Raw genomic sequence first — 24,030 nt, forward strand, 5'->3', positions numbered from 1 at the left:
CTGTTTCTGTTATTCATAACCCTCTGTTTACAGGGGTTTGCAACTCAATTATACACATTTTCTCTGTGCTGAAACTTATTGATAACGTCTTAAAAACTAATTTTAACCAAGAAGTGTTTGGACAAAAAACCTTCTTATTTTGCTCCTGTAATTAAGTCACGTTTTAAGTGAAAATTTCCAGACCATTAACTCATAAGTTCTAGTGGAAGCTGCTTCAGTCTGTTACATTTTAAAAATGTAAAGGGAATCAAATCACAAAAAAATCATTACAATAATAAAGATTTTTTTTAAAGACGATATGGAGGAAACTAGGATGTTGGAGTGAAAATTCTATTTTTAACTTGCCAGTGGAACTTGTCTTCAGGGGATGTTGTGAAAGCAAAAACTATAACTGGATTAAAAAAAGAGTTAGATAAGTTCATGGAGGATAGGTCCACCAATGGCTATTAGCCAAGATGGTCAGGAATGCAGTCCCATGCTCTGGATATCCCTAAGCCTCTGACTGCCAGATGCTGGGGCTGGGTGACAGGAGGTGGAACACTTGATGGTTGCCCTCTTCTTGTCATTCCCTTTTGAAGCATCTGGCATTGGCTACTATTGGAAGACTGGATATTAGGCTAGATGGACCCAGTATGGCCATTCCTACGTTTGTTTGTGGCTAGGAATGCAGATGTCCCCAATAGCATCTGATCTTGTTCATCATAGGCCTAATCCTGCAATTCTTACTCAGGCAAAATTCCCACTGACTTCATACAGTCCTTAATTCAGACAAAATTCCTTACTAGAACTGCAGGATTGGGTCTGAAATCAATTGCAATAAAACACAGTGGAGAGTGAGTTAAGGACTGAGCTTCAGCCTTAATTTTGCACGTTTTGCTTCTATATAGGCACATTAAACTAAAGAAATAACCAAGTTGTGTATATACATATGTTAACATGAACAGATTAGTATGATATTAACTGTAATTCATCTCTTGTATAGTGACTCTTGTTGCATTTGTACTTTTTCCTTTTTGACTCTGGTCAGAGGAAAAGAAGGAATTAACTGTTTAACTTGCTTGAAATACTTTGTTTTTCAGTATTTACATGAAAAACACATTCTACACAGAGATCTCAAAACTCAAAATGTTTTCCTGACCAGGACAAATATAATCAAAGTGGGAGATCTGGGAATAGCCAGAGTGTTAGAAAATCAGTATGATATGGCCAGTACTCTCATTGGCACACCTTATTATATGAGTCCTGAACTGTTCTCCAACAAACCTTACAACTACAAGGTAAAGTATATTGATGCAAATATTGGCCCCAATTGTGTTAGTTGACTTAAGGGAGCCTTAAACTCTGAGAAGTTTATAAATTATCTAGAAGATAATGCGAGTTATTTTGTTGGCTCACCTGTTAATCATAGAGCAGTACTATCTTGTGTTATGAAAGTAATGCCTGTGTAAAAAGCACTTTTTGGGGACTGCTGATTAACTTTTGCTGCCTTTTTTTACTATTACCCACGGGGGAAGAAATTAATCACAAAAAGCTATCTTAAAGGAATTTAGTTTTCTTTAGTGTACGTGAATTGTCAACTTGTGTTAATTTGTTAGGACCAGATTTTTGTCAATCGACTCTACCAATGTAAGTTAGAATTCCAGTGCAAAGACATTTAAACAAAGATTTTTATGTTAGGACACTGACATATGAAGCCTAAGATAATTGTGAAAGGCTTTATCTTTAAAATTGCTATTATGTATGTAATAAGAAAACAAACCAAAAAAACCAAATAAGCATTTACAAATATGGAGATGAACATGTAAGGGAAGGTAGCTCAATATTCAAATATACTCCTAGCTTATAACATAGGTGCCGACTCTGTGGGTGTTCCAGCCCCGGAGCACCCATGGGGAAAAATTAGTGGGTGCTCTGCATCCATCGGCAGCCAAGCTCCCAGCCTCCCCGCCTCACCTCCTCCTCTGCCTCCTCCCAGCGTGCCATGTCTCCGCTTCTTCCTTCCCCCTCCCTCCCTCCCAGTGTTTGCCGCTGCCAAACAGCTGTAGCAAGCTCTGGGAGGGAGAGAGAGGAGCAGAACGTGGTGTGCTCAGGGGAAGAGGCAGGGCAGGGGTGGGGATTTGGGGAAGGAGTCGAATAGGGGCAGAGTTGGGGCAGGGACTTTGGGGAAGGGGTTGGAATGGAGGTAGGAGGGGGCGGAGTTGGGGCAGGGACTTTGGGGAAGAGGTTGGTATGGGGGCGGGGCCGGGGGCGAAGAGGAGTTGAGCACCCACTGACACCAGAAGAAGTCGGCGCCTATGGCTTATACAGTCTTTTAAATAAATGTACATGTGAAATATTGCAGGGCTGTCCTTAGGCATATGCAGCTGCGTAGGGCACCATGAAATTTGGGGCACCAAATTGCCCCAAATTTCATGGTGCCCTAAGCAGCTGTGTGCTGCATACGTGGCAGCACCAGCCCCGGCGACCAGCCCTATCTCTCGGCTGGCCCCCCCTGCAAGGGGCAGGGCCATCCCCAGTGGGGCGTGGGGCCCCGGACAACTCCCTCCGCTCTGCCTCTTCCCCAGCGACCCTGCACTCACTGGCAGTGGCAGGAAGCAGAGCAACCTGGCCCCAGCCTGCTGTACTCCGCCAGCTCCCAGCCGTGGCGCTCCGCTTCCCGCCGCTGGTGAGTGCAGGGAAAGGATAGCCCCCGGCACTCACCGGCAGCGGGAAGCGGAGAGACGCGGCCCCACCCACTCCACTTTCCTTGCCCCGGACCCAGCCATAGTTGCTCGGGTTGGGAAGTGGAGCGCCGCGGCTGGGAGCTGGCGGAGTAGGGTGGGCTGGGGCCGGGGTGCTCCGCTTCCCACCACTGCCGGTGAGTGCGGGATCCCTTCCCCCAAGCCTTGTTAGGAGGCTTATTCCTTCACCCTCTCACTTCCCTGGTCCTTCTCACATGAACAGAGAGCAACAATACCCAAAGTCCAAAGGTGCAAACAATTCAATGTTTATTGGGGTGAACTTCCAGCAAGCATGATTCCAGTTTCCTTCCTCAGTGTCCCCCTTCCCAGCTCTGATACCACAGAGCCTTGCCTGTGTCCCTGTTCCCATTCCCCCCCACTTAGCGAAACATGATTCCAATTCCCCCACCCCCATTCCCTGTTCCCATTCCCCCCTTACTTCCTGATTGACTGCAGACTATATAGTAAAATTTGAGTTTTGCTTAGCTATACCTTAACCAATCATTTTACTGAAATTTAACTAACCAATCCTAACATACTGTAACATGGTTATTTAACCAATTATATTCCACCACCTTAATTGGTTTACACCCAACAAAATTAATTATACAGCAGACAGAAACAATCACAGAACCAGACAGAGATTATACAGACAAGCAATAGGGAAGTGGAGACTACAGTGATAGAACAATACAGAAATGAGGATTTCACATCCCAGCTATTGATAAGTGAGTTCTTGCCAGACAGGATGCTATCAAACTAAGTTTCCTTTTGCATCTTCTAGGCTCTTCCCTTTCTCTGGAGGTGATAGGAATATCAGGACAGGATTGTATTCCTAACAGCCCAATAGCACCTTATTTCATTGTGACTAGTGTGGAATGTGAGGATGTGACCGTTCACTTCCCAGTTTATGGCTGGCCTCTGCTGCTTAGCCGAAGGCCTTAGCCTAAGAACCAGGCCTCAGACTGTCACAGTAAGAGAAGGCCCTTACACAGACAGTGATTTTGATTCTTTCTTTTATACCTCTATAACTAGGTAAGTGATAAGAATACATCTAAATTCTTAAAGTATAGGCCTTTACAGACAGGCCTGAATATCTATATCCTAACAAGCCTCCTCCCCCGAGCGACACGGCTGGGGCCGGGGCAAGGGAAGCGGAGCGGGCTGCTCCCAGCCCCCCACTAATTCCCCAGGCCACTCTGGGCCTGTGAGGCCCCCAAAAGTGGCCCCCCACAGCTCCTGCCTCCCAGGCCCTGGGGGGGGGGGAAGGCTTGGGGGGCTGAGTAGGACACCCAAATGGCTAGGGATGGCCCTGAAATATTACATTGCATATTTAAAAAAAAACCAGAAGTATGCCCCTCCGTTAATTAAATCGCAGCTGTAGGCCACATGTACCAAAAACGTGAACTAAGGAAAAACTTCTGTTACTATAATTAAATATAGAAAGACTTCTAGTTTTCTCCAAGCTGCAGCTGGCCACCAGTGAGTAAAATATTTTCTCTCCCTCACGTGTATGCACATGCATTATGAAGCTCATGATTCATGTTGGTGTGCGGCTACACTGCTTGGAACTCCATTGAAAGTCTGGAATTCTACATGGGTGCAGTAATCTGCATGTGGAGTTCACAGTACAGGATTGGGACTTAAACATTATGGACATAACTTTGCTTAATTGCAATCTATATTATTCACAAATAGTTTATGGCTGAGATTTCAGTGAGATGTAACTACAGTAACTCCTCACTTAAAGTAGGGTTACCGTATTTAAAAAATAAAAAAAGAGGACACTCCACGGGGCCCTGGCCCCACCCCTTTCCCCGCCCCCCAACTCCGCCCTTTCCCCACCCCAACTCCGCCTATTCTCCACCCCTTCCCCAAAGTCCCAGCCCTAACTCCCCCTCCTCCCTCCCAGTCACGCAAAAAGGGCTGCCCCAGCGCTACCGGCTTCATGGTTTGCTGGGCAGCCCCCAGACCCTGCGCCCCCGTCCAGTGCTTCCCCAGCGCAGCTGGAGCCCAGTAGGGGAAGCGCCCAGCTGGGGGCGCAGGGTCTGGAGGCTGCCCGGCAAACCGTGAAGCCGGTAGCGCTCGGGCTTCGGACAGCCCCCATGCCTCCGGACCCTGCGCCCCCGGCTGGGCACTTCCCCTCCTGGGGGCTCCGGCTGCTCTGCTCCTCCCCTGACTCTTCAGCTCTGTTTAAGAGCCGAGCTGCCCGAGCGCTTTGGCTTTGGGCAGCCCCCATGCCTCCGGACCCTGCGCCGCCGGAGCAGAGCAGCTGGAGCCTGGGAGGGGAAGTGCCCGGCCGGTATTTTTCCCGGACGTGTTCGGCTTTTTGGCAATTTCCCCTGGACGGGGGTTTGATTACCAAAAAGCCGGACATGTCCGGGAAAAAACGGACGTATGGTAACCCTAACTTAAAGTCGTCCCAGTTAACCTTATGTTGCTGATCAATTAGGGAACATGTTCGTTTAAAGTTGTGTAATGCTCCCTTCTAATGTCGTTTGGCAGCCGCCTGCTTTGTCTACTGCTTGCAGGAAGAGCAGCCCATTGCAGCTAGCTGGTGGGGGCTTGGAACCAGGGTGGACTGGCAGCCCCCTATCAGCTCCCCTCTCCCCTAAGTTCCCTGTTTAGCAGCTGCCCAGCAGGCTAGCAATTGCAGCTGTCACTCCCCCCACTGCCATGTGCTGCTCCTGCCCTCTGCCTTGGAGCTGCTCCTTGAGACTCCTGCTTGCTGGGGGGGGGGGTGAGGGAAGGAAGAGGGGGGCTAATGTTAGGGTGTCCCCCCCCCCCCCGGTCCTGCACCCCCTTACCCCATCTTCCATAGAGCTGGGGGGGACACCAGGGCTCAGGAAGAAGGGAGCTTGCTGATCTAATTAACAAGGCAGTGTACTTAAAGGGGAAATGTGCATATCTCCCTCGTTTCTGCTGCCTTGTAGAGTGAGAGAGTTAACCCTTGAGGGCTCAGCCAGTTGCTAGTTCATCATTTAGCAGGAAGGGAAATATCCCACCTTCTGATTCCTCCATCTCAACCAAGCTTCACAATTATCATCACTGTGTACCAGTATTAAATTGTTAGTTTAATATAGTCTTTTGTCTGATTGAAAAAAAAATTCCTGGAACCTAACCCCCTCATTTACATTAATTTTTATGGGGAAATTGGATTCGCTTAACATCGTTTCGCTTAAAGTCACATTTTTCAGGAACATAACTACAACGTTAAGTGAGGAGTTACTGTATATGGGAAGTCTGAAGAAAGAATTAGTTTCAGAACTCTTGGGAGCTAAAGGAACTCAAAGAAATGTTAGAGACAAGCCAGTATTTGAAATCAGGATTTTTTTTTAATGATCTGTAACAGACCAACTTTCTTCACGCTTTGCAGAAAAATTCTCCTTACCCTTCAGAGTCAATGTGGCCATACTCTGTATAAACCAGTTTTGTTACCTGAGGCCACAACCAAAAGTTTATAGTGGAATTTGGTTGTGATCTTAACTATAGTGGCTGCCAACTCAGCATAACAGTCTGTTCCTAATGGGCTGTTCAGGAGCATATTATCTACTTTTTTAAAAGTAAATTTTCAGTATTGCATCTGAAGTGCTTATGATGATTTTTCTGGTTTTCTTTTCACAGTCTGATGTTTGGGCTCTGGGCTGTTGTGTTTATGAAATGGCCACACTGAAACATGCCTTCAACGCTAAAGACATGAACTCTTTAGTTTATCGAATTATTGAAGGAAAGGTAAAAACTGATCTAAAGTTGTTTTAGTTCAGTGAAAACATTTTGGAAATATGCTACAGTATGAAGACCCTTCTGATGTGGTTACTCAATCATGCAAAATCTGTATATTCAGACCTGTAGTCCCATCTTGTGTCTGGAACTTGAGATAACTGTTTTCAATCAAAAGTAAGAATTTCAACTCCAATTTGTGGGGTTAGTATAATTTTTTCCCCACGTGTGATGGGAACACTGCATCATCCTGTCCATTCTAATGTTTGGTGTGAGATGTGGGTACCTACTGATGTAATGGCAGATCCAGAAAGTAGTTTCTTTTTAAGGTATCACTAGAATTTTCTTATATTCACCTTGTGCAGCTAGTAGATTGGAGGAAATAAGTCACTTCGGCACTTTCGACTATAAAGTTCCCACTTTTAACATTATGCAAAGAATCTTCTCAGGGTATTTTCTTGTTTGACATATACAGCTGGATTACTTTAGCTCAATGTTAGTTCCTTATTTGGTTTGGCATGTTATAAAAACACATTTAAATCCTGATCTTCAGCTGTAATAAAAATGTTTTAAATAAACTGAAGATTCTCTGTGACTAAATTTTCATTTGCAAATCTTAGAAAGTACAACTGACTAGCTTTCAATACCTTGCTTTAAAAATTCTGAATCCAGCTTACCAGGGAATTAATTTTCTTATATGCAATCTTTTGTGTATATTGGCAGTATTTTTTGGTTAGCTGATCATTAAGAAAAAAATTGTATAGAGTTCTTTCATTAAACTTTACACAAACCTCTGTTCAGTAAGATACTTAAGCACTTGGCCTATTGATGTCAGTGGGACTACTGCACTTAAAGTTAGGGATGTGTTTAAGTACCTAGCTGAATCCGAGCCCTAATGCTCAAATAATGCAGCAATTCCTGTAGGCAAATGTGTAAATGGTTTTTGTTTGCTGTACATTGATGTCATCATCAAAACAATCCGCTTCCTATTATGAACATTAGCAATCCATTCATTCTCATAATACGATGTATCCTTTCAATACAATTACAGCTGCCACCAATGCCAAAGGATTACAGTCCACAACTGGCAGAACTAATAAGAACTATGCTTAGCAAAAAGCCTGAAGAAAGACCCAATGTGAAAAGCATACTAAGGCAACCGTATATCAAGCGCCAAATCTCTCTGTTTTTGGAAGCCACAAAAGCGTAAGATAATTTTATATAGAACTATTAATAAAATAAATGTATTGGTTTGGGTAACAGATTGTTGAGCATAATGTTGTAATCACTGTTTTACAATTTGTTCCAGATTTCGGAGCTGGATGTTGAAGTTAGTTTTGCTGTGTGTAACTGCAGGGGATGGGGCAGAAAGGATCTTTTGAGATTGTTGAGGGAAGGAATTATTTGAGAACTATAACCAGAGACAACTAAGAGAGAAGATGGAAATTAGTTACAAATTAGGCCTATGTAGAAGGAAAGTGGATTTAAGTTTGGGATTGCATATTACCTTCAGAAAGTCAATCCTCCTATTGTTCATTCACTTTGAGTGTTTGAAACCAGCCAGACAGAAAAGTCTTACCTGAATAAATGTTAGAAGTTGTATTTGGCTGCCCTAATTTGGAGCACTTAGCACTTAACTGCAATGAATCAATATTTCTTTTTATAGAAAAACTAAACACCTTATTCTTAATGTATCCATTATTTTGGGGGGGAAATGCCATGTTGTTTGGTTCATGTCCACTGTTGATTTTAGTATATTGTGAAAGATGGGAGAGTAGATTACTCATTAGAGTACGTGATTGGGACACCCCAGGTTTTCTTCATAGCTCTGGAACTGATGATCCTTAGGCAAGTTGGTTAACCTGTCTGTCTGTATTCTCCATCTGTAAAATGGTCGTGGTAATATTGACCTACTTAACAGAAAAGTTGTAAGGATTAATTAATATTTTAAAACAATTAGATCCTCAAAAGGTAACTGCTATAAAGGGCAAAGTATTCTGGGCATAGAGAATTTTAAAGTGATGTGCCACATAGATTGTTCCCTGATTAACAATCTTATTTGAAAATCAGAGGTTGTTCTTTTATTATTGACAACCGGAGAATCCCATTGTAATCCTCAATTTGATAAAGTTAAAAATCTAAGGTAGCTTGGCTGGAGCAATGGAGAAGACCTGGTTTTGGGAGTAATCTGGAGACTCTCAGCACTAATAAGGTTGAAGTCTCTTGCAGCTGTGATACACTTGGATTGTGGGACGAAAGGAAGATAGCTGCATGAGCACTACCTTTCCACCAATGCACAGAGTAGAATTAGGGTATATCTACACAGCAATTCAACACCTGCAGCTGGCCCATGTCAGCTGACTCGAGCTCATTGGGCTGCACGGGACTGTAGAGTTTTGGTGTAGACTTTGGGCTCAGGCCGGAGCCTGGGTTCTGGGACCCTCCCCCTCACAGGGTCCCAGATCTTGGGCTCAAGCCTGAGCCCAAACATTCACAATGCAATTTGACAGCCCTGTAGCCCATGCCCCACGAGCCCGAGTCAGCTGAGATGGGCCAGCTGTGGGTTTTTAACTGCAGTATAGACATACCCATAGGGTCTGTTCTGAAGGGTCTGTTTACTTCTCTTTCTGGCTGGAGGAAGAGCATCATGATTGCTTAAGAAGAGGGGGAAGTAGCTTTCAGATTGGGACATGTGAGAGCCTGTGGAGGCTGGTCTTCATTCAGTGCCAGACAATGAGAGAGAGAGAAAAGCTTGGATTATGGGAGAGAGGATGTTGAATAATGAGAGACGAACTCTCCCCAGTCGCTGCGTTTATCCCAGTTCATGCATCTCATATTTAAATAAAACAAAAACAGGACTGCTTCTCTCCTTCTGACCATTCTAGCATACACAGACCAGAGTGAGCTCACAAGTTGAGAGGAGATGATGGCAAAAATTAGAAACCATTCTGTGACATTTGAGAAAATTACAAATCATCTGGTTAATAAACTCTGTGCAAATTCCAAGTTCTACAGTAAATCTGTGATCAATTCTTGCACTGAATAGAAAAGTGAGATAAAGACAGACAATAAATCTGAAATATGGATGTGAAATGTATGTCGTCACATGCGTTTCCTTATCAGTCTGTGTTAAGGCCACTTCATCATATCTAAAATCACCAAAAGACAAGTTCCTTTTGCTATTTGCTTGTTTTTAACTAGATGTTGGACAAAAAAGTTGAATATAAAATTTGTCATCAGATTTGGTTAACCACTTCATTACTCCCAGTTTTTGAGACATAATGGCAATAAACTTAATTGCCAAATATTTATTTCCCCTCATGGATGAGCCTTATTGTCTTCTAGTTTGTACACTGTGCAGTCACTTACACCTATGCAAAGTGAATATAAATTACTACCAACTCAAGTAAAGTACCACTAACATTCTAACTTTGCACAGCTGAAAATGACTATACAGCAGTGGTCACCAACCAGTAGATCGCGATCAACTGGTCGATCCTGGAGCCTCTGACAGTTTATTGTGATGTCTGGCTGCTAAAAGTCCGGCAGCGCAGTGGGGCTAAGGCAGGCTCCCTCCTGCCCCGGCCCCATGCCGCCCTCGGAACGGCTGAGGGGAAAAGGGGATGTCTCCATGTGCAAGCATCTCCCCTGCAGCTCCCATTGTCTAGGAATGGGGAGCTGCAGGGGCAGTGCTTGCAGGCAGGAACAGCACGCGGGGACCCCTGCCTTCCCCACCCAAGGGCTGCAGGGGTGTGCTGGCCACTTCCAGGTGCCATGTGTGGCAGGCAGGGAGCCTGCCTTAGCCCCTCTGCGCTGCCAACCGAGGTAAGTGCCGTCCTGCGGGAGCCCACACCCCGAGCCCCCTTCTGCACCCTGAATCCCCTGCCTTGAGCTTCCTCCTAGAGCCTGCACCCCAACCCCCCTCCCTCTCCCCAACCCCCTACCCCAGGCTCAGCCTGGAGTCCCCTTCCATGCTCCGAACCCAGCCCAGAGCCTGCACCACCTCCCGAACCACAACTCCCTGCCCCAGCCTGGTGAAAGTGAGTGAGGGTGGGGGAGAGTGAACGACGGAGAGAGGTGGGATGGAGTGAGCGAGGCGGGGCCTCGGGGCAGTGCTGGAATAAATCCTGGGTTGCACTTAAAATCAAAAAGTGATCTTCTGCATAAAAAGGTTGGAGATCACTGTTATACAAGATACAAAGCAGAGAAAATCAAGCCCAGTGTTTAGCACTTCAGATAGAAACTCTGTAATCAGTGGAAATTTAAAATATTTTCTATAAATGTGAAAGGGTTCTGTAGCTGGATGGCATCTATTTAATAAGGTAGTCTAAACCACAACATCTTAAAGTCTTTGTCCTTAGACCCTTTGTCCTTTTTTTGTTGTTGCCATTTTCTTTAAAGAAAAACAGCCAAAAATCATAAGAAAATATCTGATTCTACACCCAGAAGTGCTGCTTCTGTCATCTCAGTGAAGACTGGATCTAATAATGGAAACATCACACCCAAAAAACATCCCTCTGAGCAAGCCAGGAGATATAGAGCCGTAAGTTACTTTTTTCCAAAGGATACATCTGTTTTTGTTTTAATATTTGTGTAAATGTTCAGTGACATGATATAAAAATATATTTTGAAATGCTTTGTGTTTTCCTAATATATTTGTATTCAATAAAACTCTGTAAACTACATATAAAGGGGAAGAGGAGTTGTATTCATCTACAGATGGAGCTGAGAAAATAGCCACAGATCAGTAAAACTAATTGCACTGGTCTTTACTGAAAGATACTCATGAAACATTATACTTAATCCTTATTCTGTGAAGCTGTCGTGGATTTTTTTTAACCTTACAGTTGCATTAACTTTTGCATGTGGCACAATCATGTGAATGCTGTGACACTGTGTACCCAGCAGAGTATCGAAAGTCACTGGACTAACAGAAATGCTAGCAAATGTTTAATGACAGGCAAATGTTGACAGTGCTGCAGCTTGTGACTGGAAAATCAATTATATGTTTGAGGAAAATTGCTTGTTACCCGAGGTAAATACTTTACAGCAGTGGTTCCCAAACTTTAACAACCTGTGAACCTCTATCACTAAAATGTCAAGTCTCGTGAACCACCTCCTAAAGATGAATATTTCCAGGGATTTTCTCCTTTACCTGAGTATAAATTATAAAAGTAGTGATCTTGGAAATATAAAATTTGTTTTTACGACATGCTTATTACACACTATTTATCACTACAGTATTTTTATTACACTATGAGAACAGCAACACTCTTCCAAGATCTCACTTTCGTAGCTTATATCACTTTGAATAAGCCTGTTATAAAACAAGGCTCCTATGTTTCATCAAGGAGTATCAGATGTGAAACAGCTTGAAGGTATTTAAGAAGCCAACTCAAAAAGTTCCTCCTACACAAGCATGCAGGTCTTGAGCAGTCCAGGCAAACGATGCACATTACAACAAAGCTTAAACTTGTCCTTCATAATAATTTAAAAAAACAATACTTGCTGCCTATTTAATTTTTAAAACAGCAAAAAATATGCACCTCCCTTTCCATTTCTTGTAAGGAGTCTTGAAGTTTAAATATCCTCAGTGTGATAGATGTGCTTGCTTTGATCTGCTTGGCTCTTGGAAGTCCAGGGGCTCTGGGCTGCTGGCCCCATGCTGCCCGGGGTCCCTAGGGACAGCTCTATCTGCCATTAGGGAATTTTCCCCCAAGAACCCCCTGTAACATTTCACAAACCCCCAGGGGTTCACGAACCCCAGTTTGGGAACCACTGCTTTACAGTGATCTAAATAGATTGAGTCACAAAGATTAATCACTTGCCCTCTGTTCATTTTCTGCACTGTTTGCCAGTTGGTGTTAGTTTTAATATTGAAGCCTTAAACATGTGATTTTAATACATTTTGGAGAGCTACTAGGAGAACCCGGTTTATCACTTGTGATCATAGGGGCAAAGTGGGTGCTTTGCTTATGGAATAGGCTGTGTTGACATCTGAAGTGCCAAGTTTCTCATCAGACTTAAAAGCTTATGAGAGTCTTTGTTATACCCCTTATTGATGCTTCCAAATAGTACTTGATTATGATTTTGTTTCACTATCACTTTATGTACTGTCTGGTATGCAGGTGACTTCTTGCAGCATTTAAAATATTCCTCAGAGGGTAATTCCACTTCTGCTTTTTTTAAATTTCAGAATGAAGAAAAACATTTAATCAAAGATCAAACTTTTGAAATTTATCCCTCAGAGAAACCAGTAGCTGAGCCTGAAAAAAATGCAAACAAGAATGAGAAGAACAGCACAGGAGTTTCCATAGCAACAATTAGCAAAGTGGATATTGATATTTTACTGTCTGAAAGGAGGAACTCTAAAAGTGATCACTTACTACAGGATAACAAAGCAAGGTGCTTAAGCATTCCTAGTGAAGTAGAATCTAAAATAACATCTAATGGCCCACAGACTAAGGAAGACCGACTACAGCAAAACTCAAAGCCAGGTTCTAGAACTGAAATTGTGGATTCTAAGCACTTTGCTGTTGATGTCGCAGATGAAGGAGATGACACTTTGAAACTCCTGCAGCCTGTCTCAAAGGACCGAAAGCAAAATGATGACCAGGTAATTATTTAACTCTTAAATGTGCTTGGTAAAAGGTTGAACTAGGGGGTTGTGAGCTGTCACCCTCCACCCCAAACCCGCTTTGCCTCCAGCATTTATAATGGTGTTAAATATATAAAAAAGTGTTGTTTTTAATTTATAAGGGGGGTCACACTCTGAGACTTGCTATGTGAAAAGGGTCACCAGTAAAAAAAGTTTGAGAGCCACTGAGTTAGAAGCCCTAGTATCCCTGCAGCACTGCTTCTGTATAAGACAAAGGCTGGGGCTCAAACCTTAAGTGTCTTTATTGTTCTTGCCTGGGATCAAAAATTGTCTGCTTCCAGTTGTAAAAGGACAAGGCAAGAAAATGTTCGGAGCTCCTACATCTCTATCTCTTTCTGCCATGTTTAGCCCTAATTTGGGATGGGAATTGGAGGAAGAAGGGAGAGTATAATGGAAATGGAGTTAGAGAAGGTGCAGGATGGTGGAATGAAAATGTAGGGGAAGAAACTGAAGGGAAGGCGGAAGAGAGAGATGAAGAGATTTTAAAGGAAGACAGAAGGAGGGGAAAGGAAAATTTGTTTAATGGAGATGTGATTACTAAAGAGAAGAGTGAAGGAGTAAACAGGAAATGAGACTAACAGAAAAGAGAAGCCTTGCAACGGGGGAAAATGTTAAAGTATCCTGGCCCTCACTCCTTTCCGGCTTCCAGAGTGCCTCATTTGGGTGATTGGTGGATGCAGAAACATTGACCATTGCCCTTTCCCCTGCACTCTTCAGCATCTGTAGCCAAAATGATTCTCTTACATGAATGTGCTGGGGAAGCGGGTAAAGGGCTTCTTTGCCCTTGTCTCTCTCTAGTGCACATGCACAGGGCCAGCAATATTTTGGCTCTTAATGAAAGTATATTAAAGTAAAATACAGTTGATTTCCCTATTGTGTCTTATGCCTTGGATTTAAACTGTAGGTCTGTCCTGAATGTGCAGCTGTCATTTCCATTCAATCCTATATAAGGATATTGTTTTATTCACTTAGTGATTCACCAAGTTCTGTTCTAGAATGAGGCTTTTAAAGCCTATCTTTCTTGCATTGCTAATATATATACACTTTACTAAGCTTGCTCTTATTTTAGTATGTTCATGAAAATGTAATAACTTCTTATTTCAGAGCTTGGATTCCACTGAGAAGCTTCTAGCATCGTTTGTTCCTGTCATAATTCAAGTAAGTGTTCTAGCATTATAGTTCTGCTTAGTTTGTTGGCTTTAAAATAGTTGTATTTCTTTAAAGGGAAATCTCAAATGATGTTGTCTGGTGACTATCTTTTCCCCTAGAATATTTGATTTTTTTGGAGAAGGATTATTATTGCATTACAAATTGGTTTTCTGAAGTTGCTATTAGAATGGCGGAACATATCTGAAATTTTACTAACATGTATTTGTTGTAAAATACTAAAACTGTATATTGCAGTATTACGATAGAGACATAAACAAATTTCACAAATTCTGTACACTTATGGTTTCCTGTTCAACTAACATGCTAATTGTGATGGGGAGCATAATTTTGAATGTTCTAACTTCAGTTTATTTAAAATGTTCACCTTGTTGCAATGTTAATGTAGTGTTTTTGGTTGTTTTTTTGGGGTGGTTTATTTTATTTATTGATTTTTTTTCCTGTCTGTAATTTAAAAGAAGAGATTGCAGTCATTTTTGCAGACTGACAACCAAATAGATGTTTATGTGGTTATGATTAAGATAAAATCCATAGCATTCCAAAGGGTTAAGTTGCCTTTGTCAATACAGTAACTCCTCACTTAACGTTGTAGTTATGTTCCTGAAAAATGTGACTTTAAGTGAAACGATGTTAAGCGAATCCAATTTCTCCATAAGAATTAATGTAAATGAGGGGGTTAGGTTCCAGGGAAATTTTTTTCACCAGACAAAAGACTACACACTCACACTCTCTCTCTCTCTCTCTTATACTTACACTTTAATACTGGTACACAGTGATGATGATTGTGAAGCTTGGTTGAAGTGGAGCAGTCAGAGGATTGGATATTTCCCTTACTGCTAAATGATGAACTAGCAATTGGCTGAGCCCTCAAGGGTTAACTCTCTCACTCTACAAGGCAGCAGGAAGGGAGGGAGATATGCACATTTCCCCTTTAAGTACACTGCCTTGTTAATTAAATCAGCAAGCTCCCTCCTTCCTGAGCCCTGGTGTGTCCCCCTTGCTCTATGGAAGATGGGGTAAGCGGGGTGCAGGGGGAAGGGGGACACCCTGACATTAGCCCCCCCCCGTTCTTTCTCTCCTGGCACAGCAAGCAGGAGTCTTGGGGAGCAGCTCCAAGGCAGAGGGCAGGAGCAGCACATGGCAGTGGGGGGAGGGACAGCTGCAATTGCTAGCCTGCTGGGCAGCTGCTAAACAGGGAATTTAGGGGAGCTGATGGGGGGGCTGCCAGTCCATCCTGGTTCCAAGCCCCTATCAGCTAGCTGCAATGGACTGCAGCTGCCAAACGACATTAGAAGGGAGCATTACATAACTTTAAACGAGCGTGTTCCCTAATTGATCAGCAATGTAACCGGGATGACTTTTTAAGTGAGGAGTTACTGTATGTGCAAGAACAAGTCTATATTGGAATCAGGAGAAAACATGCCTAAAGATTAGAAAAATATTTTTACATTTTAGGATGAAGCCTCTCATGGAAATCCAGAAGATGTTCAGGAAAAATTCACTTTTCACTTACAGCCTCATAGCTCTTTCTATGAACCTTCTCTCTCACGGCAGCGATGGCAGAAGAAAAGGGAGCTAGATGAAGTCTGTTCAGAGAAGGTGCAGATAAAAATTTATCTGACAATTTGATCTTTTAAATGGCAGTGTACTACTACCTTAGTTTTCTTCCCATCCTAGAAAAAGATTGTAACAGTTTGTAGATCCTTTCCACTAGTTGAACCATCTCCAGTCTGTGTATAATCTCATTTCATACACATCCATAGAATTGCATTTATAACAAAACGGGTAACTCTGTGGGCCTTGGAAATATACTTTTGTGGGTGCCTTTTGTCCAAGGATCTCAAAGCACTGTATAATTAGTAAACCTCTCAACACTCAGTGGTACAAAATTATAATCCTTCTAGGGGACATGAGCAAATTGAAGCCCAGAAAGATTACATGACATTATTATTATTATTATTACAGTAGTACCCAGAGACCCCCAGCCAAGACTGGATCCTTATTGTGGTTGGCACTGTACGGAATATATACACCTCTACCCCAATATAACGCGAATTCGGATTAACGCGGTAAAGCAGCGCTCTTGGGTGGGGGGGCTGCGCACTCCGGCGGATCAAAGCAAGTTCAATATAATGCAGTTTCACCTATAACGCAGTAAGATTTTTTTGGCTCCCGAGGACAGCGTTATATCAGGGTAGAGGTGTAGTTAGAGACAATCCCTATCCCCTGAGAGAGCTGACAGTGTAAATAGACAGACCAAGGATTGGAGGAAAAGGGTATGACATACAAGCATAGTGAACAATGTGGTGAGCTTCAAATGTCATTTTAGTTCCATGATTTTTTGTTGTTGTTTTTGCGTAGGGTTTTGTTGTGAGGGTGTTAGCTAAATGTAGACAGGGAATATAAGGAAGTTAGGGAAAAGTGGTTGTATGGGTGGGGGGGGGGGGGGACAATAAGGCAATGGTAGAATTGTGAATAGGACCCAAGAGTCCTGACTCCCAGTCCTGGGTTGCTAGCTTGGTGTTTGCAGTTCTAGATTTCAAAGCATTTTAATTTGTTGAAAGAGGAAATGAGACTGTAATCACTTTCTAATTCTCTCTAAGCTCAGAGCAGTTGCTCCGCGGCCCTTACCTTCGCTTCCTGATGTGAATGTGAAGACAACTTATAGCCCTGCAGATCAGCGTGGCACTGAAGTCACAGAGGCTGTAAACAGCTCTAAAAATAGTGAGAGCGCAATTTCAAAGGTTTGTTCTGAACATTTTATATGCATATTTATTTTTGTCATTTTCTTACTATTTCTTCTGAGTAGTTTGCTCCAAAAGCATGTGGGGTGGGGAAAAGAAATGTACAGAAGTTATCCTCTGTGATTAAATTTCTGTCTTGCATCTGATTGATCAGGTAGGAGGAAAGAAAGCCAGCTCCTCTTTCCCTTAATTGAAATAATGAGGCTGGAGGCTCCTGTCCTACAGGAATTAGGTTTGTTGATCAAGATCACCATGGAAAAATTAATACAATGCATGCTGAACTGTCTGAAAACTTTAGTTAGTAGCCATCTTTTCCAGGTGCATTTAGACAAAAGTTTTAATTTCAAATATAACAAAATGAAAAACCACCATGACTGCCACTATTAATATTGGTTTGATTTATTTAAAGGATCGACCGTTGTCTGCAAGAGAGAGGAGGAGGCTAAAACAATCGCAAGAAAAGATGTTTCCTTCTGGTAACTTTGCATGCTAACTCTTCAACTGATGCAGTGGGATGGCTTCTCTTTGGAAACACTAATTTGCAATCTGGTCTTTAGTATTAACTTCCTCAAAAAATATGCAGTTGAAATGTAGCTTTGATGTTAATAGTTATTTAACACAACTTTTATTTTTCTAATGCTCATTCAGTGGTTGTAATGGTGGCAATGTGACGTTTCCACAAGAAATGCACTTTTCAGCTAGAAGCCTGTGTTTTTTGTTGGCTAGTTTATGTCTGACCCTGATAGTATGCTTGGAGGACATACTAAAATGCTTCACTGTTACCAGTGCCCAGTTTGCAAAACAAGATGAAAAGGATCAGAATTAGTTGACAAAAATGAATTTGGTCTTGTTCATGTCACTATCACAAAGCTACTGTACAACTGGTATTAGGGGCAGTCTGCTTGAGAGGCCCAGGACTGGAATAGCAGGTGGTGGTGAATGTCATCATTTAAGTGCATTGGCAAAGCTTTGTGGAGAGACCCAGGTCAGGAATGGAATAGCAAGGGATGGTGAAAGCCAGAATTAAGAGTCCTTGGTAGAGCAGTATGGGGAATTAACAGAGCATACACCTACATTCTGATAGACTTTAGTTTCTCCCTTGTACATACTCAAAATAAACGTTGTAAAAATGTCATCCTTCTAGTGCCTGCGGCAAGACGAGCATCACATAGTGCGGTAGTTGAAGCAAAATCACTTGCGGAAAATCTTATTAAAGTTACTCAGACCTCGTCAGATCCCAGTATTTCTCAGGTAAACTGGGGTCATCTGCTTTTGAAATATTTAAATGCAGACCAAATTTGAGTAGAAAAATAAACAAAAAGAGCTTGTATTTACAAAATATAACATGCTGTAGTACACGTAGAGGAACCTCCTGGCCAATAAAAATGCATGGCTATTCTGAAGCTGTTACTGCAAAAGACATTGGGTACAATAAACACCAATAACTCACCTTTTAACTCAGTTTTTATATTTGGTAAGATCAGTTTCTAATTCAGGTCAATTCACTCAGCAGAGGCAAATAACTGAATGAGTCAGTTAGCCTCTCTGAAGTATTGTTATGGCTTATTGAATGGATAGCCATAACTGGGGAGAAGCTCGCCCTGCCACTTCCTCAACTATACTTTGACTGTGGATAAATAATTTCACTTGCTGTGAGTTGCAAAATACCCTGAGGTTTGTTCATTCATGTAGTCTGATTGGCTTATCTGCTAAATTTACTTAAAACAAATGTTATGGAACCGATGCTGTGAAAAGAAAAAAATACACAATTGAAGAGAATTAGTTTAAAAAAAAAAAAAAAAAATTAAATGAAAAAACTGCCATTTGAGTGGGCACACTGAAAATCAAATATCAATAAAACAATCCCCCAACAATCATTTTCAAGCCAGTTGGTTACTTGGAATACTTAATACTGTTTGTTTACTGGGATTTGAAGATTATTTCTCAATTTGTAGTCCTATTGGCTAATGCATAAAGTTATGTGCTGACAAAAGTAGTAATTGTTAAGTCAAATTCTCAAACTTTTTACAATGGAAGTGATTAATTTTCATTAACATCTTCATTGCATAATTCATATATAGCTTTAGTAAGATCACAAATGTATTTTACTACACAAAGTAGAAGTTTCTTTAAAGGCACGCTTCTAAATATGGACTTGAAAGAGGTCCAACAAAGATACTTAAGTGCCAGACTTTCATAGTGTGACTTCTGTTTGTTCATGTAACTCTCCTCACCCCAACCATTTGCAGGTACAGTCTTTTTGCATGCTAGTGTCTGTGCAAATAAGTACTACATGCAAAAACCCCATCTGTGCACACAAATCCAGGACAGATGGGTTTAGTGCATATAAATTATATTTACATATGCTAGTGATGTGCAGTTTTTTGCATGCTGTCCTCAGGATTGAACACACAAAATTTGAGAGGGCCAAATGGAGAGTGGTTTGAAGCACCATGGAAAATTTTGGGGGACATTGGAGAATAAATAGAAAAATAGATTTCAAAGTATTTATATATTTACAGTTTATTTTTATAAAGACTGATACGTTGTAGTCTAAGAACAATGGTTCTTTAAAATATTGTAGTCATTAGTAAGTCATTAACTGAGAATTGACCAACATAATGAGCATAATGTAGAAAAATCTCATTCCATGGGCAAGTTACTGATGGAGAAGTAAGGGAGGTGTCATCTGATTAGTAAAAATCTACAAAGTCATAATTTCAGTGGTGTCACCCTTTGCAGTATGGCAGAGGAACTCTCTAGTCTCTGCCCCGGCTTCCTGGTCCAGGTTCTCTGGTGGATGAAATGTTGATAGTACTGTATCATTGGAAGTGGGTTGAGTTGGATATCATTTAAAAGCCCTTTCTCCCACAAACACAGTGGTAACAAGCATGACAAACCTAGAACAATTAAGTAGATGAATATTTGAGAAAATATTTTAAAATCAACTTTTTTTTTTTATTATACTTTAACTCACAGATGCATTGAAGACATTGACCTTTGTCGATCGTAGGGAAGTTATCCTTGGTGTGTAGGACTGAAAACATTTATTCATTGAAGTCATCATCAGTGTCATCTCTGTCTAGGGCACCAATTCTAGACCTGCTGTCACACTGACCATCTTCTGTGCCACATTGGCACATCTCTGTACAAGGCAGGGTGCTGGCCAAACATTTGCAGGGTGGTGAGCATCTGGTTTTTGCACACAAGCATTTGATTAGCTGAAGGATGGATTCAGGATCGCATGGTATTTCACAGAACTGCTGTGATCAGTCCGTCTTCCAAGACTCATCCATGCCCAATAGGGGAATGTAGTTTTGGGTGTGTTTGAACATCTTGGAACCACTCCATTGCTTGATAACACTGCTCTACAGCCAAAATGCTTCTGAAATAAATGTAGTCAAACTTTACTAATTCTGGGTCACTGAGAACGAAAATGATGCTTAAAATTGTTGATTGGCTCTAGTTTTCAAGATATGCTATTGGGTCAGTATATACGACCCTTGACTTGGGAATGGCGGAGGATAAGTGAGTTACAAAGGGAAGGGATCTCAATTTAAACCAGAAATGACTAAAATACATCTTTGACTGGAACTATGAATAAATCTATGACTGGGTTTGGACAGTACTTGCTTTTTAGGCAAAACAATGAATGATGCAATCTGAAGCTGGTATTGCGTCATACATGATATGAATTGCATCATGTTATTCCTAGAAGTCATGGATGATGCAATCATAACGAAGCTTACATAACTCTGCTGAACAAATTGCCCTATATCAGCTCTAGAAATCATACAGTGTCTTGCTCTCTTATTTGTCAATGTTTGATTTTGCAAAGGGACACATTTCTGTTTAGCCAAAGTGAGCAGAGATGCCTCGTACTTGTGTGAACATTGCAGATAACTTCTGCTATGTTTGTGGTGAAGTGACTTTTGCATCACAAAAGCACAGTATAACCTCTATGGTTAAGAAAGCCTATTACCTTTATTTTGGCTGCAAAATTGGAGATCAGGACAAGAGGTGGGCCCCACACATATGCTGCAACACCTGTGCAACAAATCTTGGCCAGTGGTTGAACAGGAAAAGGAAATCTGCCTTTTGCAGTGCCAATGATTTGAAGAGAGCCAACAAATCATACCAGCAATTGTTACTTCTGCATGGTGCCTCCAGTTGGGAAAGGTGTGTCAAAGAAGAAAAAGTGGACTGTGCATTATCCAAACATTCCATCAGCTAAATGCCCAGTACCCCACGGAGAAGGATTGCCGGTTCCTGATGCACCAGAATCATTCTCACTTGAGTCAGACAAGGAAGAGGATGAAACTTCTGGTCCTGAACCATCAATGTCACAGGACCCACATTTTCTCCCATCCTCCTCCTCTGAACCACACCTCATAACACAAGGTGAACTGAATGACCTTGTCAGGGATTTGGAACTACCCAAGAGTAAGGCAGAGCTGTTGGGCTCCAGACTACAGCAGTGGAATCTCCTGGCAGGTGATGTTAGGGTTTCCATGTTCCGTGACTGTCAAAAGGATCTTGTCCCATTCTTCTTCATGGAAGGTGATCTTGTAGCCTGCAACAACATCGATGGTGTGATGGCAGCCCTCAGTATCGTTCACGATCCAGATGAATGGAGACTGTTCATTGATTCATCGAAGACGAGTCTTAAAGCTGTTTTACTGCATAATGGCAATGTTTTGCCATCAATTCCAGTTGGTCATGCAGTCCATATGAAGGAAACCTATGACAACATGAAACAACTTTTGAGGTGCATAAACTATGACCAACATCAGTGGCAGCTTTGTGGCGATTTGAAGGTTGTTGCTCTCTTGCTTGGTCTGCAGACTGGATACACAAAGTACTGCTGTTTTCTCTGCGAATGGGATAGTCGGGGAAGAGATTCCCACTACATCAAGAAAGATTGGCCACTCCGACAGTCATTGGAGCCTGGGAGGAAAAGTGTTCAGCATCCACCACTTGTTGAATCAAGGAAGATTTTGTTACCACCCTTAAACATCAAGCTGGGTCTGATGAAGAACTTTGTCAAGGCCATTGACAAAACACAAACAGCTTTCAAGTACCTCCTTGGAAAATTTCAAAGGTTAAGTGAAGCTAAGATAAAGGAAGGTGTCTTTGTTGGTCCTCAGATTCGTGAACTTCTTCGAGATGATGCATTTGACCATGCACTGCATGGCAAAGGAAAGACGGCATGGAAAGCCTTCCAGTTAGTGGCAATAAATTTTCTTGGAAACAACAAGGCAGACAACTACAGGTTGTTGGTGGAAAACCTCCTCAAGGCATACAAAAGCCTTGGTTGCAACATGTCACTGAAGATACATTTTTTGCACTCTTCTAGATTTTTTTTCCACCGAACTGCGGAGCAGTGAGCGACGAGCACGGCAAGCGATTTCACCAGGACATTGCAACAATGGAGAAACGTTATCAGGGCAAATGGAGCCCATCAATGCTTGCAGACTATTGCTGGACAGTGACAAGAGATGCTCCATTTAATGAATACAAGAGACAAGCCAAGAAGCGCCGAGTAGACACTGAATAGGACTAAACTATGTCCAGAACAGTTTTTTGCCTTTTGTTTCATAATAAATTTTATTTATATAACCCTTTTGCTGATTTTTAAAGTGTTACATAAACAGGACAGGTGAAATATTATCATGTAAAGCAACCATAAACACATGAAAAGACCTAGGTTTACAATTTATTATTAAAACTCTACTATCTGCACAATATACATAGACATAAAATGTAAAAACTTAAATATCTTAGAAACAGTAGCCAATCAGTTGTTTTATTGTCATATTTGAATTCAGCACATCAAAATACATAATAAATAGCACATTTTATCTCTGAAGCAGACGACTTCTCAAAAATTGTAGACCAGTGTAATTTGCCCTCTTGCTAGGAGGTATAAATGCACACCATGTCAATGGCAGTTTTTCTCTGTTTCTTGGAAAACCGCCACCAATGTAGCTCTGAAAGTGTCATAATGTTGGTCTTCAAATGGTAAGCTCGCTATATGAATGTGTCCAGTGCATTTATGACCTCATCAGTGACTGTATCAGCCGTTCCAAGCACCTTCAGAGTGAGGAGAGAGTCTTCAGAGGCTGAACCAAATACAATAGTGTCATATCCTGAAAGGACATGGAAATCTTGCTGTGCAGTGGCTTTTAATGGTCCAAGTGATAGGAACACGTCTCTGAGGAATATACAACAATTCTGTTCCCCAGCAGAATCTTGAGGAAGTCTTCGGTAGTGTCTCTCAGAGCTCTGGAACATCTGTCTAATGCCAAAATGCAGAGTTTAGTAGCACCTCTCCCCGTGGCATTGATGATATGCAAGATAATTTTAGTGTTGGCTTCCTTATGGTAACTAAGAAGAAACTCCACTGAACAGTGTGAGGCAGCAGCTTCATTATACCATGCAATGATGAAATTCTCTCAGTAGTTCTTCGCATGAGTGCTTTTCCTGCAGGGTATGTGGTTAATTCATACTTCATGTGAGTATGAGACAGTAGCTTCTTCATTATGACATTGGAGATGTTCATGGAATCAATGATTTTTGTATCGCAGGGGTTCTCAAACTTCATTGCACCGCGACCCTCTTCTGACAACAAAAATTATGACGGAACCCCAGCAGGGGGAGGATCGAAGCCTGAGCCTGCCCAAGCCCCGCCACCTGACGGGGCGGGTGGGCAAAGCCAAAGCCCCATCTTCCCCGGCCAGGGTGGCCAAAGCCCAAGGGCTTCAGCCCCAGGCAGGGGACCTGTAACCTGAGTCCTGCTGCCCAGGACTGAAGCCCTCGAGCTTGGGCTTTGACCCTGGGCCCCAGCAAGTCTAAGCCAGCCCTGGCAACCCCATTAAAATGGGGTCACAACCCACTTTGGGGTCCCGACCCACAGTTTGAGAACCACTGTGGTATCGGATAGGTGCAGTGCCATGGAGCCACTTCTTTCTGGTAGTATTTTTAATTGTTTCCTGTGTATATGTCAAACACAAGGTGGATT

The 24,030-nt window shown here is 42.1% G+C and overlaps 1 protein-coding gene across 5 annotated transcripts in view; it reads left to right on the top strand.

The window, feature by feature from the left end:
- Positions 1–24,030, top strand: part of NEK4 (NIMA related kinase 4) — a 39,965-nt gene that overhangs the window by 3,552 nt on the left and 12,383 nt on the right. For 3 of the 5 annotated variants that reach the window (XR_010589439.1, XM_005310147.5, XM_042861737.2), the window contains 10 exons: positions 1,080–1,277; positions 6,345–6,452; positions 7,492–7,646; positions 10,842–10,983; positions 12,637–13,056; positions 14,203–14,256; positions 15,721–15,864; positions 16,869–17,009; positions 17,419–17,485; positions 18,154–18,260. Coding sequence is in view for 4 of the 5 variants with exons in the window: in XM_005310147.5 (XP_005310204.1) it covers positions 1,080–1,277; positions 6,345–6,452; positions 7,492–7,646; positions 10,842–10,983; positions 12,637–13,056; positions 14,203–14,256; positions 15,721–15,864; positions 16,869–17,009; positions 17,419–17,485; positions 18,154–18,260 (1,536 nt within the window). In the remaining variant the exon portion in view is untranslated. The remainder of the gene's footprint in view (positions 1–1,079; positions 1,278–6,344; positions 6,453–7,491; positions 7,647–10,841; positions 10,984–12,636; positions 13,057–14,202; positions 14,257–15,720; positions 15,865–16,868; positions 17,010–17,418; positions 17,486–18,153; positions 18,261–24,030) is intronic. The other 2 variants (XM_024099976.3, XM_042861736.2) reach the window with 2 other exon arrangements.

This window comes from Chrysemys picta, chromosome 7 (assembly GCF_011386835.1).
Source record: "Chrysemys picta bellii isolate R12L10 chromosome 7, ASM1138683v2, whole genome shotgun sequence".
NCBI lineage: Eukaryota > Metazoa > Chordata > Testudines > Emydidae > Chrysemys > Chrysemys picta.